Source organism: Salvelinus namaycush, chromosome 10 (assembly GCF_016432855.1).
Source record: "Salvelinus namaycush isolate Seneca chromosome 10, SaNama_1.0, whole genome shotgun sequence".
In the NCBI taxonomy this organism is placed as follows: Eukaryota; Metazoa; Chordata; class Actinopteri; order Salmoniformes; family Salmonidae; genus Salvelinus; species Salvelinus namaycush.
In genome coordinates, this window is record NC_052316.1 from 19,192,062 (window position 1) to 19,212,582 (window position 20,521).

Consider the following 20,521-nt stretch of genomic DNA (forward strand, 5'->3'; position numbering starts at 1 on the left):
CAGGTATATCTCACTGGTCACGATAACAACACCCACTCGTAGCACGCGCTCCAGCAGGTATATCTCACTGGTCACGATAACAACACCCACCCGTAGCACGCGCTCCAGCAGGTATATCTCACTGGTCACGATAACAACACCCACTCGTAGCACGCGCTCCAGCAGGTATATCTCACTGGTCACCATAACAACACCCACTCGTAGCACGCGCTCCAGCAGGTATATCTCACTGGTCACCATAACAACACCCACTCGTAGCACGCGCTCCAGCAGGTATATCTCACTGGTCACGATAACAACACCCACTCGTAGCACGCGCTCCAGCAGGTATATCTCACTGGTCACGATAACAACACCCACTCGTAGCACGCGCTCCAGCAGGTATATCTCACTGGTCACGATAACAACACCCACTCGTAGCACGCGCTCCAGCAGGTATATCTCACTGGTCACCATAACAACACCCACTCGTAGCACGCGCTCCAGCAGGTATATCTCACTGGTCACGATAACAACACCCACTCGTAGCACGCGCTCCAGCAGGTATATCTCACTGGTCACGATAACAACACCCACTCGTAGCACGCGCTCCAGCAGGTATATCTCACTGGTCACGATAACAACACCCACCCGTAGCACGCGCTCCAGCAGGTATATCTCACTGGTCACCATAACAACAACCACCCGTAGCACGCGCTCCAGCAGGTATATCTCACTGGTCACGATAACAACACCCACTCGTAGCACGCGCTCCAGCAGGTATATCTCACTGGTCACGATAACAACACCCACCTGTAGCACGCGCTCCAGCAGGTATATCTCACTGGTCACGATAACAACACCCACTCGTAGCACGCGCTCCAGCAGGTATATCTCACTGGTCACGATAACAACACCCACTCGTAGCACGCGCTCCAGCAGGTATATCTCACTGGTCACCATAACAACACCCACTCGTAGCACGCGCTCCAGCAGGTATATCTCACTGGTCACGATAACAACAACCACCCGTAGCACGCGCTCCAGCAGGTATATCTCACTGGTCACGATAACAACACCCACTCGTAGCACGCGCTCCAGCAGGTATATCTCACTGGTCACCATAACAACACCCACTCGTAGCACGCGCTCCAGCAGGTATATCTCACTGGTCACGATAACAACACCCACCCATAGCACGCGCTCCAGCAGGTATATCTCACTGGTCATCCAGTTCTATGCTGCCAATGACTGGAACAAATTGCAAAAATCGTTGAAGCTGGAGACTTATATTTCCTTCACTAACTTTAAACATCAGCTATCTGAGCAGCTAACCGATCGCTGCAGCTGTACATAGCCCATCAGTAAATAGCCCACCCAATCTACCTACCTCATCCCCATAATGTTTTTATTGACTTTTCTGCTCTTTTACACACCAGTATCTCTACTTGCACATCATCATCTGCTCATCTATCACTCCAGTGTTAATTTGCTAAATTGTAATTACTTCGCTACTATGGCCTATTTATTGCCTTACCTCCTCACGCCATTTGCACACACTGTATATAGACTTTCTTTTTTTTCTATTGTGTTATTGACTGTACGCTTGTTTATTCCATGTGTAACTCTGTGTTGTTGTTTGTGTTGCACTGCTTTGCTTTATCTTGGCCAGGTCGAAGTTGTAAATGAGAACTTGTTCTCAACTAGATTACGTGGTTAAATTAAGGTGAAATAAAAATTAAAAAATTAAAAAGGGCACAGTCAGTGCCCACTAACAGGTCAGGAACTGGTCCAACAGATCTTGTGACCTCTCAATCATGCAGATTACAGTTTCCACTCTCTTGCTCATGTTCCTCCTCTCTCTTCAAATCTCTCCTCCATGTTTCTACCCTCTCCTTCGCTCTCTCCTTCATGTTTCTCCACTATTTTCCTATCTTCTTGAGTTGTCCCCCTTTCCCATGTTTCCCCCCTCTTCTCGTCTCCCCCACTCTCCCTGTAGTGCATGTTTCTCGCCTCGCCTTCTTCTCTCCTCCTCTTTCCTCCTCAAAATCAAATCAAATTGTATTTGTCACATGCGCCGAATACAACAGGTGCAGACCTTGCCATGAAATGCTTACTTACAAGCACTTAACCACCAATGCAGTTCAATGAATAGAGTTAAGAAAATATGTACTCAATATAATGTACTAAAATTGAGGCTATTTCCCGGGGGGGGGGGTAAATTTAGACTTGGCGCTCCGGTACCAGCAGAGAGAACAGTCTATGATTTGGGTGACTGGAGTCTGTGATAATTTTTGGGGGCCTTCCTCTGACACCGCCTAGTATATAGGTCCTGGATGGCAAGAAGCTTGGCCCCCCTATAGTCCACGATCAGCCCCTTTGTCTTTCTCACGTTGAGGGAGAGGTTGTTGTCCTGGCACCACACTGCCAGGTCTCTGACCTCCTCCCTATAGGCTGTCTCATCATTGTCGGTGATCAGGCCTACCACTGTTGAGTCAGCAAACTTAATGATGGTGTTGGAGTCGTGCTTGGCCACGCAGTCGTGGGTGAACAGGGAGTACAGGAGGGGACGAAGCACGCACCCCTGAGGGGCCCCTGTGTTGAGGATCAGCGTGGCAGATGTGTTGTTGACTACCCTTACCACCTGGGGGCGGCCCGTCAGGAAGTCCAGGATCCAGTTGGAGAGGGAGGTGTTTAGTCCCAGGGTCCTTAGCTTAGTGATGAGCTTTGTGGGCACTATGGTGTTGAACACTGAGCTGTAGTCAATTAACAACATTCCTTTTGTCCAGGTGGGAAAGGGCAGTGTGGAGTGCAATTGAGATTGTGTCATCTGTGGATCTGTTGGGGCGGTATGCGAATTGGAGTGGGTCTAGGGTTTCCGGCATGATGGTGTTGATGTGTGCCATGACCAGCCTTTCAAAGCACTTAATGGCTACTGACGTGAGTGCTATTTAGGCAGGTTACCTTCGCTTTCTTGGGCGCAGGGACTATGGTGGTCTGTTTGAAGCATGTAGGTATTACAGACTCGGTCAGGGAGAGGTCTCTGATCCATTGTTACCCTGTGAGGCCCTGTGTGAGGCTCTATCAGTGGCCTCCTGGCCCCATTAGCATAGTGATTCATACAGCCGGCCAGACTCCAGAGGAATGACATCATCACCACTGCCAGTAAACCCCACTAAGACACTGAGAGCCCCTCCCCTCCCTCTGGATGGCCACCAGCTGGGGCTGCAGTGTCTTACAGAGGTCTTTGGGAGCACAGACAACATTACACCATGGCTTATACAGACTGATCCTACAAATGCCTCAGAGAAGAGTAAGATGAAATTGCTCCTAGATACTGAGGTCAGTTTTACATTTCCCCCCACCTAAGCTGATCCTAGATATGTGCCTAAAGGCAACTTATAGGCCTATCCAAAGCTTTCCGAGAGGCAATATTACAGGCTGATCCGAAGTGTTCCACAGTGTTCATCTGGGGTCAATAGGCTTGAGCCGCCCTCGGCACCAAAACAAGGATAATCCTCAGTTCTAGGCTGTGTATTATGATGACTCACACTGTACTGCCATGTCTTATAGACATTACGGTAACTTGGGGTATCCCCGGTAGCCCTCCATCCCCACCCCTGACCCCCTGCCTATAAGCCCTAATTAAGACGTGTGGGTCTGCCTGTCTGGCCTCCTGTTACAGTCAGAGCCATCTGTTTCTCACAGCTACTGTAGCACTACAATTCTGCTGAGATGAACACCCACAGATGCATAGAACCACTGACTCTGTTCTATATTGAAAACCTAGAAATGGACACACTAGATCTGCAAACATTTTATGGCCTGAGGGTTCAGACTACAAGTGGGTGAGATGCTGACATGCCAGATTGCACTAGTGCTGACCATTCATATTAATAACTGTCCTGAGTACACCACCCTGCACTGCCCACTTGTACATCGGCCCCCTCTCTACCCTCTCCTACACACACACACACACACACACACACACACACACACACACACACACACACACACACACACACACACACACACACACACACACACTCTCTGCCTGCTCAGGCAGAACACGCAGTAAGCTGGGACACATGACTGGGATCAGGCTGGGGTGTTGTGGGGAGAGGAGGGGGCTCACATTGTTTACCGCAGTCCTCTTGCACAAGCTGCCAGTGGCTGGGGTTTTTCGTGGTGTGCAGTCCAGGTTTTGTGTGCATCTGCATGATTTAGTGCATCTATTTGACTTAAAAAGGTTAGTGTGCTTACACAGCCTACAGCCACTGTACCACTATCATCCGCAGCCTAAAGCCCATCCAAATGTGTGTGATCAACACCGACCCCCCCCTCACACATGCACACACAGCTGCTACAGTATCAAAACCACTCAGAATTGAGTTACCCAGTAGGGGGGCACCATATTGCCGTGTGCCCCTATGGTCTGATGAGTTTCTGCCCCAGTTGAGTGATCTGACCCTCTGGTGTGATGTGTGATGCCCAGGCCTGGATTGGAGGATGACAGGGACAATAGCCTGACTATTGACTCTTCACAACTTCTCTATGCCCCAATTAATCCAGGACCCATAATACAGTATGAACCATGGAGCAGCTAGCTAGACTTGCAAGATGCTACCCAAGAGTGTGAAATTAATAGGATGCCAACAAAGAGGTGTACTTTGAAGAAAATACTGCAATATATCAAATCAAAGTGTATTTGTCACGTGCGCCGAATACAACGGGTGAAATGCTTACTTACAAGCCCTAACCAACAGTGCAATTTTTAAGTAAAAAATAGGTATTAGGAAGTAAAGAAATAAAAACAGTAAAAAGACAGTGAAAAATAACAGTAGCGAGGCTATATACAGTAGTGAGGCTATATACAGTAGTGAGGCTATATACAGTAGCGAGGCTATATACAGTAGTGAGGCTATATACAGTAGCGAGGCTATATACAGTAGCGAGGATGTAACAGTAGAGGAGGTTAAATACAGTAGCGAGGCTATATACAGTAGCGAGGCTATAACAGTAGCGAGGCTATATACAATAGCGAGGATATATACAGGCACCGGTTAGTCAGGCTAATTGAGGTAATATGTACATGTAGGTATAGTTAAAGTGACTATGCATATATGATAAACAGAGAGTAGCAGCAGCGTGGGGGACGACGACACACACAATGCAAATAGTCCGGGTAGCCATTTGATTACCTGTTCAGGAGCCTTTTGGCTTGGGGGTAAAAGCTGTTGAAAAGCCTTTTGGTCCTAGACTTGACACTCCGGTACCACTTGCCATGCGGTAGCAGAGAGAACAGTCTATGACTGAGGTGACAGGAGTCTTTGACAATTCTTAGGGCCTTCCTCTGACACCGCTTAGTGTAGAGGTCCTGGATGGCAGGCACTTGCATTTCCTTGATTCCTCATTTCCTCTCTCCTTGTCTTCTTTTCAAAAACCCATTGGAGGAGAAGGTCGGAGGGGAGGGACCTCCTTTTTAGATTCTCCCATAGGATGCACCCTAAATGGCCCCCTATTCCCTATGAAGTGCACCACTACCCCAAATGGCCCCAGCTTAGCCCCAGTGATGTACTACCCTCTGTAGTGCCTTGCGGTCGGAGGCCGAGCAGTTGCCGTACCAGGCAGTGATGCAACCAGTCAGGATGCTCTCGATTTTGCAGCTGTAGAACCTTTTGAGGATCTGAGGACCCATGCCAAATCTTTTTAGTTTCCTGAGGGGGAATAGGCTTTGTCATGCCTTCTTCACGACTGTCTTGGTATGTTTGGACAATTCTAGTTTGTTGGTGATGTGGACACCAAGGAACTTGAAGCTCTCAACCTGCTCCACTACAGCCCCATCGATGAGAATGGGGGCGTGATCGGTCCTCCTTTTCCTGTAGTCCACAATCATCTCCTTTGTCTTGATTACGTTGAGGGATAGGTTGTTATTCTGGCACCACCTGGCCAGGTCTCTGACCTCCTCCCTATAGGCTGTCTCGTCTGTTGTGTTGTCTGCAAAGTTAATGATGGTGTTGGAGTCGTGCTTGGCCATGCAGACGTGGGTGAACAGGGAGTACAGGAGGGGACTGAGCATGCACCCCTGAGGGGCCCCTGTGTTGAGGATCAGCATGGCAGATGTGTTGCTACCTACCCTTACCACCTGGGTGCGGCTCGTCAGGAAGTCCAGGATCTAGTTGCAGAGGGAGGTGTTTAGTCCCAGGATTCTTAGCTTAGTGATGAGCTTTGTGGCCACTATGGTGTTGAACGCTGAGCTGTAGTCAATGAATAGCATTCTCACGTAGGTGTTCCTTTTGTCCAGGTGGGAAAGGGCAGTGTGGAGTGCAATAGAGATTACATCATCTGTGGATCTGTTTGGGCGGTATGCAAATTGGAGTGGGTCTACGGTTTCTGGGATAATGGTGTTAACGTGAACCATGACCAGTCTTTCAAAGCACTTCATGGCTACAGACGTGAGTGCTACAGGTCTGTTGTCATTTAAGCAGGTTACCTTAGTGTTCTTGGGCACCGGGACTATGGTGGTCTGCTTGAAACATGTTGGTATTACAGACTCAATCAAGGACATTGAAAATGTCAGTGAAGACACCTGCCAGTTGGTCAGCACATGCCTGGAGCACACCTCCTGGTAATCTGTCTGGCCCAGCAGCCTTATGAATGTTGACCTGTTTAAAGGTCTTACTCACGTCAACTACGGAGAGCGTGATCACAAAGTCGTACAGAACAGCTGATGCTCTCATGCATGCCTCAGTGTTGCTTGCCTCGAAGCGAGCGTAGAAGTGATTTAGCTCGTCTGGTAGGCTCGTGTCACTGGGCAGCTCGCGACTGTGCTTCCCTTTGTAGTCTGTAATAGTTTGCAGGCCCTGCCACATAAGACAAGTGTCAGAGCCAGTGTAGTACAATTCAATCTTAGTTCTGTATTGGCGCTTTGCCTGTTTGATGGTTCGTCGGAGGGCATAGCAGGATTTCTTATAAGCTTCCCGCACCTTGAAAGTTAGAGTCCCGCACCTTGAAAGTGGCAGCTCTACCCTTTAGCTCAGTGTGAATGTTGCCTGTAATCCATGGCTTCTGGTTGAGGTATGTACGTACAGTCACCGTGGGGACGACGTCCTCGATGCACTTATTGATAAAGCCAGTGACGGATGTGGTGTACTCCTCAATGCCATTGGAAGAATCCCAAAACATATTCCAGTCTGTGCTAGTAAAACAGTCCTGTAGCTTAGCATCTGCTTCATCTGACCACTTTTTTATAGACCAAGTCACTGGTGCTTCCTGCTTTCATTTTTGCTTGTAAGCAGGAATCAGGAAGATAGAATTATGGACAGATTTGCCAAATTGAGGGCAAGGGAGAGCTTTGTACACATCTGTGTTTGGAGTAAAGGTGATCTAGAATTTATTTTCCCTCTGGTTTGGTTGCGCATTTAACATGCTGATAGAAATGAGGTAAAACGGATTTAAGTTTCCCTGCATTAAAGTCCCTGGCCACTAGGAGCGCCAAGTGGCTGTTGTTTACAAATATGCACAGACCGCACCCCTCGTCTTACCGGAGTGTGCTGTTCTTTCTTGCCGGTGCAGCGTACATCCCACCAGCTGAATATCCATGTCGTCATTCAGCAACAATTCGGTGAAACATAAAATATTACAGTTTTTGATGTCCTGTTGGTAGGATATTCGTGATCGTATATCGTCTAATTTATTGTCCAATGATTGTACGTTGGCAAGTAATACTGATGGTAAAGGCAGATTTCCCATTCGCCGTCGCCGTATCCTTACAAGGCACCCCGCCATGTGTCCTCTGTACCTGCTGTCTCTCTCTTGCCAATGACGGGGATTTCGGCCTTGTCGGGTGTCTGAAGTACATCCTGTACGTCCTGCTTGTTGAAGAAAAGATCTTTGTCTAATCCGAGGTGAGTGATCGCTGTCCTGATATTCAGAAGCCCTTTTTTGCCGTAAAATACGGTGGCAGCAACATTATGTACAAAATAAGTTACAAATAACACGAAAAAAACACATAATATGTCACACCCTGACCTTAGAGATCCTTTTTATGTCTCTATTTGGTTTGGTCAGGGTGTGATTTGGGGTGGGTATTCTATGTTCTTTCGTTCTATTATTTGTATTTCTATGTTTTGGCCGGGTAGGGTTCTCAATCAGGGACAGCTGTCTATCGTTGTCTCTGATTGAGAACCATACTTAGGTAGCCCTTTTTCCCACCTGTCTTTGTGGGAGGTTGACTTTGTTTGTGGCACATAGCCTTAAGCTTCACGGTTTGTTTTGTAGTGTTTATTGTTTTGTTTGGCGTCTTTTCTAATAAAAAGAAAATGTACGCTTACGACGCTGCACCTTGGTCCACTTCATTCAACAGCCGTGACATAATAGAACAATTGGTTAGGCCCAGTAAAGTATGTGACTGGAGTAATCAGCCTTTTTCTGTACTTTTGGGTCAACACAGAAACACACTTCTATTTAGGACAATCAAGTGTCAGTTTCCTTCCCCGGACTGTAGCAATGGGAGGTTTGTTGAATGGCAGTGTTTTTACAGACAACCTCAGTTCTCCTCTGTGTCATAATAAATCACTCCAAAACAAACTCAACTCCATTGTCGTGTCATAATGGCACATGACTGTCAAGAAATGAGAGGTTAGCTAGAAAGGAAACATTTGAACGTCACATAAAAATAAAAGTGCAAGAAAAGAAGAAAAAACGGGAAGTAGGACTGCTTGGTCAGCTTTTCTATTTTTCCTTGGAAACCACATCATCATTGTGGATTTACTCTCGTGGTCTGCTATTGCTTCTGCTATTTCAATGGCCCACTATCGAATGGCCCTGCTTGGTTTATTACCAGTCATTGGGTTTTGTTGAATATTGCCTGCATTCTAGTTTATTGAGCTGCGTGCTTTATCACCAAACTGCTCTGTTACACCCTCTGTGGCTGTGAGTGGAAAAACAGATCACAGTATCATCTTCCATGAGCCAGGAGCTAGGAGGCAGCTCTATCTGTCTTTATGAGGCTCTAAGTCCCCAGTAACATGGAACAGGGACACCTCAGCATTACATCTCTCTTTCTGACCTGCACTTTGAACCTGGCGGCCATCATCCACAGACCACAGGACCACATAACAGCGCCATTAAAACACATTAAAACACTGCTTTACTTTATGGCTGGCCTGGTTTCGTAACCGATCATTAAGAAGAGGAGAAGAAAGGAGGAGGGGAAGGGAGGGAAAACATAGATTACAACAATGCTTCACAAGCCAAGGGAGCAGAACTGTCAAAGTCTCAAAGTTCTACTGGACAGAAATGCATAAAAGGCAAATGTTATGTAACTGTAGTCTGTAAAATTGGAGCAATTTTTCTCTTGTAACCACTAACAGGAGGACAAAAATGTAATACTAAATGCACCTGTGACATTCAAATAGATAGGGAGGAGAGAGTCTAATATAGGAAAACAGAGTGTGAATAGATAGGGAGGAGAGAGTCTAATATAGGGAAACCGAGTGTGAATAGATAGGGAGGAGAGAGTCTAATATAGGAATACAGAGTGTGAATAGATAGGGAGGAGAGAGTCTAATATAGGAATACAGAGTGTGAATAGATAGGGAGGAGAGAGTCTAATATAGGGAAACCGAGTGTGAATAGATAGGGAGGAGAGAGTCTAATATAGGAATACAGAGTGTGAATAGATAGGGAGGAGAGAGTCTAATATAGGAATACAGAGTGTGAATAGATAGGGAGGAGAGAGTCTAATATAGGGAAACCGAGTGTGAATAGATAGGGAGGAGAGAGTCTAATATAGGAATACAGAGTGTGAATAGATAGGGAGGAGAGAGTCTAATATAGGAATACAGAGTGTGAATAGATAGGGAGGAGAGAGTCTAATATAGGAATACAGAGTGTGAATAGATAGGGAGGAGAGAGTCTAATATAGGGAAACAGAGTGTGAATAGAAAGGGAGGAGAGAGTCTAATATAGGAATACAGAGTGTGAATAGATAGGGAGGAGAGAGTCTAATTTAGGGAAACAGACTGTGAATAGAAAGGGAGGAGAGAGTCTAATATAGGGAAACAGAGTGTGAATAGATAGGGAGGGAGAAGAGAGTCTAATATAGGAATACAGAGTGTGAATAGATAGGGAGGAGAGAGTCTAATATAGGAATACAGAGTGTGAATAGATAGGGAGGAGAGAGTCTAATATAGGGAAACAGAGTGTGAATAGATAGGGAGGACAGAGTCTAATATAGGGAAACAGAGTGTGAATAGATAGGGAGGAGAGAGTCTAATATAGGAATACAGAGTGTGAATAGATAGGGAGGAGAGAGTCTAATTTAGGGAAACAGACTGTGAATAGAAAGGGAGGAGAGAGTCTAATATAGGGAAACAGAGTGTGAATAGATAGGGAGGGAGGAGAGAGTCTAATATAGGAATACAGAGTGTGAATAGATAGGGAGGAGAGAGTCTAATATAGGGAAACAGAGTGTGAATAGATAGGGAGGAGAGAGTCTAATATAGGAATACAGAGTGTGAATAGATAGGGAGGAGAGAGTCTAATATAGGGAAACAGAGTGTGAATAGATAGGGAGGAGAGAGTCTAATATAGGGAAACAGAGTGTGAATAGAAAGGGAGGAGAGAGTCTAATATAGGAATACAGAGTGTGAATAGATAGGGAGGAGAGAGTCTAATATAGGGAAACCGAGTGTGAATAGATAGGGAGGAGAGAGTCTAATATAGGGAAACAGAGTGTGAATAGATAGGGAGGAGAGAGTCTAATATAGGAATACAGAGTGTGAATAGATAGGGAGGAGAGAGTCTAATATAGGGAAACAGAGTGTGAATAGATAGGGAGGAGTCTAATATAGGGAAACAGAGTGTGCTATCAGAGTACAGTGAGGTTGGTCATTCTCTGACAAACAATCAAACAAACACGATTCAGACTGCATTTAACACACACAGACTAGACTCATTGTTTGGTGTGTCAATGCCAAAACGAGCTTAGGCCTATTAGCCTACACACTGTGATTGTGTACATGTGCGTATGTACACAAAATCTGTGTGTGTGTATTATTATTTCATGTGAAATCACAAATCTGTATGTTTGGAATCTGTATGTTTGGAATATGTATGTTTGGAATATGTATGTTTGGAATATGTATGTTTGGAATCTGTATGTTTGGAATATGTATGTTTGGAATATGTATGTTTGGAATATGTATGTTTGGAATCTGTATGTTTGGAATATGTATGTTTGGAATATGTATGTTTGGAATATGTATGTTTGGAATATGTATGTTTGGAATATGTATGTTTGGAATCTGTGTGAGCAGTGGTCAGTGGGAGAGGCCTGCCGTCCGGCCTGGCCTTTCTGTCCGGGAAACAATGGGCGGAAACTGTTCAGCGAGTCGGGAAGAGACGTCAGCCAGGATGTCAGATAAGAGGACCAGGGGAGGACCATCACAAACATTCACAATGTCACACTTTATATCCACTGAGCACACGCAGACCTCCATTCAGATTATATCTATATTCACCCTATCAACACTATGTACTTTAGTACTGAGCCACAGACCTACTAATAGTTGCCGTATCTACATTTCATTGGTCAAACATACACAGACCACCCAAACTCCTCTATTCTTAGATACCACATCAACAATGTTAAGGTAAATGCCAGATTCAAAAGATTCAGGGCTCAAATAGGTACACAAAACATCTCTCTCATGCAAACACTCAAAGTGACATGGTTAATAAACTGTTATTACCTCTCTATAAACACACACTAATAGTACATCATATATAAACACAACCATGGTTCATGTTCCAGCTACATGGCTGATAGACTCTGATGTAACCACTTCTTGGTAGTTGGAACTTAAACTGTGTGGAAGGCAGCAGTGATGAAGGTTCCCTGAATGGATGGATGACCACTCAGCAGGTCAGTAGCGGTCAGGAGTGGTCAGAGAGGGCGACCGTGTGTTACCAGCGGTCAGCACTACCTACATGCTTCTGTGCAGCAGAACTGCTGACATGGGCTAGAGACTAGGCTTCGCTTCCCGCTCAACAACAACCCCCTCCTTCTCCTCCCCTCTCTCCCTCCGTTTCCTCAGAATCACCACAACCACACAGATTGATCTTTGAGGAATAAACAGAGCTCAGCAGAAGTACAGGTCACACTTCTCTGTGAAGGTAGAGCTGTCCCCCTGTCTGTCTGCCATCAGCCTTCACTACTGTACACAATCACATTGGACTGTTCCTTCTAGTACACTAAAGACTTTGGACATTGAATGGTCTGCCATCGTCTACTTTTCTGTACATTTCCTGAATCCCTTTGTACAGTGTCTCTCTCACACCTCAGCCCAACAATGAAACTACCAAAACATATCTCCTTAAATTAGGCCCTGCAGACCTGAACACAGAGAAAACTCAGACAGAGATACAGAGCAGGAAAGTGTATAGACCCACTTCAGATGAGAAGACCAGTCCATCGCACTGGAAGGACACAGCAGAAAGTGTGAAACAATGTTTCCCTAACATTAAAGACTATCCACCATAGACAGAGACACACAGAGAAAGGTACATGAAAGACAGCTACACACACACACACACACACACACACACACACACACACACACACACACACACACACACACACACACACACACACACACACACACACACACACACACACACACACACACACACACACACACACACACACACACACACACACAGGTAGTGACTGACCCAGTGTCGGGGGCTGCTCTCTGGTGATCGAGCCTGGTACCTCTGCAGGGCCACCCCTCCCTCCCCATCCAGCAGAGAGGCCTCCATGTCGGAACAGTGTCCGTGGGGGCCGGGGGGCCAGGGCAGCAGGATGGCCAGGGGGTAATGGGATATCATGGTGCCCCAGCGGCTCAGTGGCAGGGTTGGCTGGGCTGGCAGGACATATTCTACTCTGGAAGGCAGCGCGAGGGTGCTGTTGGGGGTTCCTCTGGATCTCTGGGTCTCTGGTTCCTCAGTGTCTGGATCAGGGTGGTAGAATGTTGTTGTGGATCCACTGGCTCAGAGTGGCTGTTGTCCCTGGTCTTCTGTACCCAAAGGGCTCAGGTTTTATTCTCTGTTATATTCTCTGCCTGTGTGGTTCAGTAGGCTGGTCAGTCCTCCTGCTCCCAGGCTAGGTTGCTGTGTCTCCGGTCTTGCAATTCCCTCTTCACTATGTTCCTGGAGGTGTGAGTGAGGCTTCCTCTCCAACTGACACCGTTTCCTCTTTCTCTAAACTCACTCCTTCTCTCTCTTTTCCCCTCTCAGTGTGTGTGGAGCTTGGTTGTAGCCTACCAGCTCTGACCAAATGAGTGATTCAATTCTATTGTCTATCTCTCCTTCTCTCCCTCGCTCCCTCTGTCTCAGCCAAGAGTGGGAGGAGCTTAGGATAAGCCCCTTAACTATCCAGTGACTAAAAATGTGGATGAAAGACGGGGAAAGAGAGAAGGGAGGTTGATGTTATGGAAGAAGGATATCAGGATTTCCAATATATTCTAATGGATGTTTTCCATGATGTTAACTTGGATGGCCTAATTTATGTGGTACCTGAGCCAAAATGAATACACTACTCAAACCACTAAGCTCCATAGTCACAGCCATTATGAGAAAAGTAACACAGATCATGTTAAAGTATGATAGAGGTCTGGGTTGTCCCAGAGATCTGAGAGTAACAGTACAACCCTAACTGCTCTGTGCTTCAGCAGTTACTAATTCTACTGGTTTGTTAACCAACACTCAACAAAAAGTGGCAGATGATGCCCTTTGAGACTGGAAGCAAGGTTCAAATGGTCATAAATGGATAACGTTGGAGAATAGGATTTAATAGGGACTGAGAGAGAAAGAGAGAGAGAAGAGTGTATGTCTGTGTGTGTGCGTGCGTGTGCGTGTGCGTGTGCGTGTGCGTGTGTGTGTGTGTGTGTGTGTGTGTGTGTGAGAGAGCGTGTGCAGTAGGGAAGAGAGTCAGTCATGTGTAAAACGCAGCCGTTGCTGAGGAGGATTATCTAGAACCAGGCACCGCTCACACACAAACACACCACACACACGTAGGCCTACACTCGGACCGCCATGCCTGGTTGCAACAGTGAATAGGACACAGGGTTAGGAAAGTTGCTTCCGATTGTTGCCAAAGCTTTGGATTCAGGCCTAACATCCTGTTCTCAGGTGAATCAGCAGCCACTGTAGAAACATCAACACATCCGGAGCACCCCTCTAAATACTCCTGTACACACACCAGTCATCACTTATTCACTCACCGACCTAGTTAGTAACGGTTTCCTAACTCTACCACATACACACTCACATGCAATCTGGTGAAATCTGACATATCCATTCACTCTGTGCTACCATGTAGTGGAGGTAAGGCCTAGCTAGCTAGTGTAACCTCATCCCCTAAAACATAAACTTCACTGAAGCACAGTAGCTGTAACCTCATCCCCTAAAACATCAACTTCACTGAAGCACAGTAGCTGTAACCTCATCCCCTAAAACATCAACTTCACTGAAGCACAGTAGCTGTAACCTCATCCCCTAAAACATCAACTTCACTGAAGCACAGTAGCTGTAACCTCTGGATAATAGAAGTTGAACTGTGCTTGTAGTGTTATTGCCGTTTGATTTCGGGGTACTGGTGGTAACATGACAGGGGTTGTACATTCTACCGAACACACGTTGACACACCCAATGAGAGTGAATCAACCCAAGTGTGGCCAGAGTTCAATGTGTTTTTGTATGAATGAGATGACAGAGGAAGGAATAGTGAGTGAACAGAATGCAGTGTCAGCCTGGTCGCTCCTAAAGTCAGATTTCTTCTAGACTTCTAGTGAACTGGCATCCCCTCCTCTCTTCCTCTCCGCTCCTCCCTCGTTTCCTTTTTCTGTTGTTCATTCCACTCTTCCACTCTTTCCCCCCCAGAAAAAGCTGAACACTCCAATACTTACTCTCTTTCCCGCTATCTCCTTCTCTCTTTCCTGTCAATTCTCTCTATCTCTCATAGTGTAGCCTACACAATTTTACACAGCTGAGGGAAAGAGAGACCCACAAGTCTCACAACACAGCTCACACGCAATAAACTCACACACTCACACGCAGTACACACAGCAGATATTGCTGACACAACTCACAGCACAGTGTATCTTATGAGTATACAACCCAAATTAAATACCAGAGAAGTAAAATAAACATACTTTTCTGTATCATATTACCATTTCACATGTATCTTGTGCGACAGAGAGCAAAAACATCTCAAATGTCCTCGTCTGATTTCATAACAATTATTCAGAGAGTCTTTGCCATGCCAAAATCATATTACTTATTCAGCTTTGTATAAACAGAGACAAATACAGTATTTAGGGTGTCCTTCCCAACAGTAACTCTTTACACAAAACACTCCAGTGCCCTTGAGTGGCCACCGTGATTGTTACCATGGTACGTGGTACGGCCAGTGCCGTGCAGAAAACAAAACACTTCTTGACACGACTACACAGTGACTGTCTGAAGAGCTGTGGATGACAAAGACTGAAGGAAGTATTGCACATTACCAGACAGACACAGAGGGGACAGTGCGACACAGAGCCTACACTATCTCTGGATCAGTGACGGAAGAAAAGGACAAAGGAGGAGAAAAAAGGATGGAGGCAGACAGAAAGACAGTAAGAGAAGAAGCACTGTGTTTCTTAGAAACCAGTAGCATTTCCTTTCTTTTCCCCATTTAATTTCTCTTGTCTTTTACTCTACCCACTGCTTTCCTGCTACAACAGCCCTGCCATTTTGTTTTGTAAATAACAGAGCTGCACCACAGGGTTCCTAAGTAAGGCCAGGTACACTTATTCTCCACCAAGCTCAGCAAAACACCACTCTGATATTTTTTACAAGAGAAACTGTTAAGAAGAAGAGACTTGCTTAGGCCAAGATACACAAGCAATGGACATTAGACTGGTGGAAATCTGTCCTTTGGTCTGATGAGTCCAAATTTCACAATTTTTGTTCCAACCGCCGTGTAGGTGAACGGATGATCTCCGCATGTGTGGTTCCCACCGTGAAGCATGGAGGAGATGTGATGGTGTGGGGGTGCTTTGGTGGTGACACTGTCGGTGATTTATTTAGATTTCAAGTCACACTTAACCAGCATGGCTACCACAGCATGATACGTCATCCCATCTGGTTCGCGCTTAGTGGGACTATCATTTTTTTTTCAACAGGACAATGACCCAACACACCTCCAGGCTGTGTAAGGGCTATTTTACCAATAAGGAGAGTGATGGAGTGCTGCATCAGATGACCTGTCCTCCACAATCACCCGACCTCAACCCAGTTGAGATAGTTTGGGATGAGTTGGACCGCAGAGTGAAGGAAAAGCACCCAACAAGTGCTCAGCATATGTGAGAACTCCTTCAAGACTGTTGGAAAAACATTCCAGGTGAAGCTGGTTGAGAGAATGCCAAGAGTGTGCAAAGCTATCATCAAGGCAAAGGATGGCTACTTTGAAGATTTCTCAAATATAAACTATATTTTGTTTTGTTTAACACTTTTTGGTTACTACATGATGTGTTATTTCATAGTTTTGATGTCTTCACTAATGTGTCTTCACTATTATTCTACAATGTAGAAAATAGTACAAATAAAGAAAAACTCTTGAATGAGTAGGTGTGTCCAAACGTTTGACCGGTACTGTATGTCACAAGCACTTTTTTTTAAAGACTTCATCATTCCTGGTGTACAAGATTTAAAAAATTGGACACCACACAACAGAACACTTAAACTGGAACAATACTCTCAGTAACGGTTGCAGAAAAAGGCCTGTGTGCACACCATACCCCCAAATATTCTACTGAGCCCCCTCTTCTAGCTGGGCTTGGTGGTGGCTAGCTTGTGCTGGGCTTAGTGTGGTCTGGCCCCTGTTGGGCTAGTGTGGGTTAGCCTGTGTTGGGCTGATGTGTGATTGATGTGGGCTATCCTGTGTTGGGCTTGGCGTGGGCTGGCCTGTGTTGGGCTGGTGTGGACCGTGTTGGGCTGTTGTAGGCTGGTCTGTTTTGGGCTGATGTGGGCTAGACTGTGTCCACCTTGTCCACCAAATACCCACATGTGGCCAATGGGGTCATGTTTGCTCTGTAGAGACGTCTCTACTTTCCTTCCAGTGAAGCTGTTACTCATCATGAATCAACTGAGTCAAGAGCCCAGTCTCTCCTCTCCTCTGGCATAACTGAGTCATTTCACCCCGTTACACAAGAATATCACATCTTACATAATAAGAATCAGCTATATGACTCTCAGCAGCTCAATACATCTTAAAGAAAAATATTTTTTCCCTCCTGTGAATAACAATGACCATTTACATAGAATAAATTTGTCTCTCAACAGACACACTGCAATAGATATGCCCTGCCGTTCCCACACATTTAGTTGTGCATATATTTTGGTAAAGTGGTGAACATGATGTTCCCGTGTACAACACTTGTTTACCTGGAAGATTTTCACTGTGTCTGTGTGTACTGCCCCCTGCAGGTCAGTGTGATGAGTGACCATCAGGCACCGTCCAGCTCTCCTGACTGCCCTCAGTGCCCCCAACACATCCTGACTGGGGCAGAGGCAGCCGTGTCTTACTCCCAGTTCTGTGAAGCATTTGGCTTCCCCATGGGGCCCTCGGGAGCCAGGGCCCTGCTGCTGTTCTATGAGCTATGGGACCCCAGTGGGACCTTAGTGCAGAGGGGCCAGGCTAGCAACTGTCTTGCACAAGGTCAACACCCTGAGCCCCTGCTGTTTGACCATCAGGGGTGAGTCAGAGTTTGTCACTCATACTCTCAATGCAAACTGTGTAGCAATGTCGATATTGTATGCATTTACTGCAAGGCTCTTGTGTGTGCCTCCCCAGCTACTTGTCCTCAGTACTAGAAGTATGTGAGGAAGTGAGCTACATCATACTGTACTGTAACTACACTCCGTGCCAGGAGTGTTCCCAGACCCTGATCTCCTTCTTGCTGCACTATCCCTGGGTGCGCCTGGACCTGCTCTTCTCCCAGCTCTACCACACAGCCCCCAGCCAGACCCACAGTCTGGACAACCAAACAGGCCTCCGCAGCCTGGCTGCCCTCTGGCCACGACTCACCCTCAGCCCCATCTCTGGAGCTGCTTGGGGGCATCTGCTAAGGTGTTTTGTTAGAGATGTCCCACCGTCGGCCCTACAGCTCCCCCTGCTGCCTGAGAGGGTAGAGGCGGACAGGGTTAATGCAATTCACATATCAGCTATTACAGGCATAGGCCCTGCCTTTTTGGACCTCCCACTGAGGACATACACAGAGCCTGTGGAGAGAACCCACACTCCCCAAGCGCTCACCCTGCTCCCTCCCCCACACCTGAACACATCCATGCGCATCTCCACACCCCACCCTAGGGTAGTTCATGCCCCCCTCCCAGCCTATCTTCACCCTATCAATGTGGTCAGACATGTCAGGATGCCTCCACCTTGGAGGGGTCAACCCCAATCTCCTCCCTCTTCCTCTGGGTTCTTCTCCCCCCTGCTCTGTCTGCGGCTGCCTGGGCGGCTGGTGGAGATAGTGCGGGAGGTAGAGAAGGAAGTGGGAACAGCAGTCAGTCAGTCCCAGCACAGAGACTCGAAAAGAGGAAGAAGATCCAGAAGAAAATAGTGCAGGGGAGTCACAACACAATTCTCAAAAATGAAACTGTCATGTGCATAATATTTAACCAACAATAATGAATGGAGTTGATGCCGGCTGTGTTTTGCATTGTGTGCTCCGTATACTCTGTTTGTGTTTGCTGTGAGTGTGTACTTGCCTGAATACCTGTCTGCCTACCCATGTAGATGCACCCTGTTTTGGCACTGCGCTAGAGGCTAGAGGACAGGAGGGTGAGAGGTGGGAGGACTCTGCATGTGTGCGTGAGTCTGATGCTCAGAGGGGCACAGGGTTCTGGAGCACACTGGAGAAGCACTGTAGCCTATAGCCGGACAAACAAACAGAGAGAGAGAGAGAGAGAAAGAGAGAGGGGCGGGTGGGGTGCAGCACAGGGCAAACAAATAGAGAGAGAGAAAGGAAGGGAAGTGACAGAGTAGAGAGAAGTGGAAAGGGGGAAACGAGGAGAACAGGAAGAGAGGAAAAGGGGAGAGGGGAGGAGAAGCAGGGGAAAGCATGTGCCAGAACAGACTGGGACTGATGAACATTGCAGACTTCATCTGAGCAACCTGATGTTAGGTGTGCTTTATCGCTCTCTGCACCCCCCTGAAGTACTGTACATGTACGCATACTGCGCACACACCCTCACATATCTACAAACAAATGCAGCTCAAGTATGTAGAAAAGCAGACAGGCCAGTTCTCCAACTCCCCATACAAACATATTATTTATAAAGCTCAACACATTAATATTTCAAATCTACCGATCTCATTACAACCATACCCTGCCCACTCCAAACTAAACTATGAAGTCATTTGGTGGTGATATTAAACAAAATAGGAATGAACAGATACACAGAGAAAGGTAATAACTCAGTGTGTGTGGTCAGCAGTATTTCTTACCTGAGTGCGTGTGCAGAATCCCTCCATTAGAGACACTAGCATCGCCTGCTCTGCTGCATAGAGGAGGAGGACAGAAAGAGAGAGAGAAAGATGGAGGGAAATCTCTTAAAGATATGCTCTCTTCATTTTCTCGCACTCCATCATGTGTCTGTTCTGTCGTCTACTGTCGCTTGACACATTCATCTCCGCGATGCCTCTGTCCAGCAGCAGCAAATCAGAACCACTCGGCCCCAGCTTTATCTCTTGCTTTCACACTCACATACGTACACACTAACACACAGTACAGCAATCACACACTATCTCTCCCGTCGTGCTCCCTCTCCAGCTGCAGTGCTGAACTACTGACTCACACTAATAGCTGCAGTGCTGAACTACTGACTCACACTAACAGCTGCAGTGCTGAACTACTGACTCACACTAACAGCTGCAGTGCCACTCTGCACCTCTCTATCTTACGTCCTCTGTGGCCGTCTATCTGCGTGTATGTGTATGTATGCCTGTGTTCCTGTGTCTTTGGGGTGAGTATCTTCACATGTGCTGCCTGACAGTACTTTATTACTACAGCTTGAGAGTGAACCAAAGTATTTTAATAAACAGAATTCAACCTTGTACTCTATGGTCATTGGTCATTGAATGAAAAGGGGACTCCTACTAAATGAGCCAAGCCGTTGTTGATTTAGTCAGACATTCCCCTTCTGTACCATCGGTATCCCCTGGCTGGTTGTCCTTTGCGTTCAGGTAATAACTCTAATCAATGAAATTTGCATTATCACTCACAACCAGATAAAAAGTAGGATCAAAAGTACATTATAAACTGGGTGTTTCCAGCCTTGAATGCTGATTGGCTGAAAGACGTGGTATATCAGATGGTATACCATGGGTATGACAAAAAAATGTTGTTACTGCTCTAATTACATTGGTAACCAGTTAATAATAGCAATAAGGCACCTCGGAGGTTTGTGGTATATAGGCAATATACCA

At 46.4% G+C, this 20,521-nt stretch overlaps 2 protein-coding genes across 2 annotated transcripts in view; one reads left to right on the forward strand and one right to left on the reverse strand.

The window, feature by feature from the left end:
- Positions 1-13,297, reverse strand: part of rgl1 (ral guanine nucleotide dissociation stimulator-like 1) — a 38,438-nt gene extending 25,141 nt beyond the window's left edge. Inside the window, exon 1 of the mRNA XM_039002450.1 lies at positions 12,718-13,297. Within this exon, the coding sequence (XP_038858378.1) occupies positions 12,718-12,873 (156 nt within the window). The 5' untranslated portion in view covers positions 12,874-13,297. The remainder of the gene's footprint in view (positions 1-12,717) is intronic.
- Positions 13,298-17,442: 4,145 nt separating this feature from the next.
- Positions 17,443-18,653, forward strand: LOC120055201 (putative C->U-editing enzyme APOBEC-4). The gene is made up of 2 exons (XM_039003122.1): positions 17,443-17,783; positions 17,882-18,653. The coding sequence occupies exons 1-2, from the start codon at positions 17,443-17,445 to the stop codon at positions 18,651-18,653; spliced, it is 1,113 nt and encodes a 370-aa protein (XP_038859050.1).
- Positions 18,654-20,521: the final 1,868 nt, after the last annotated feature.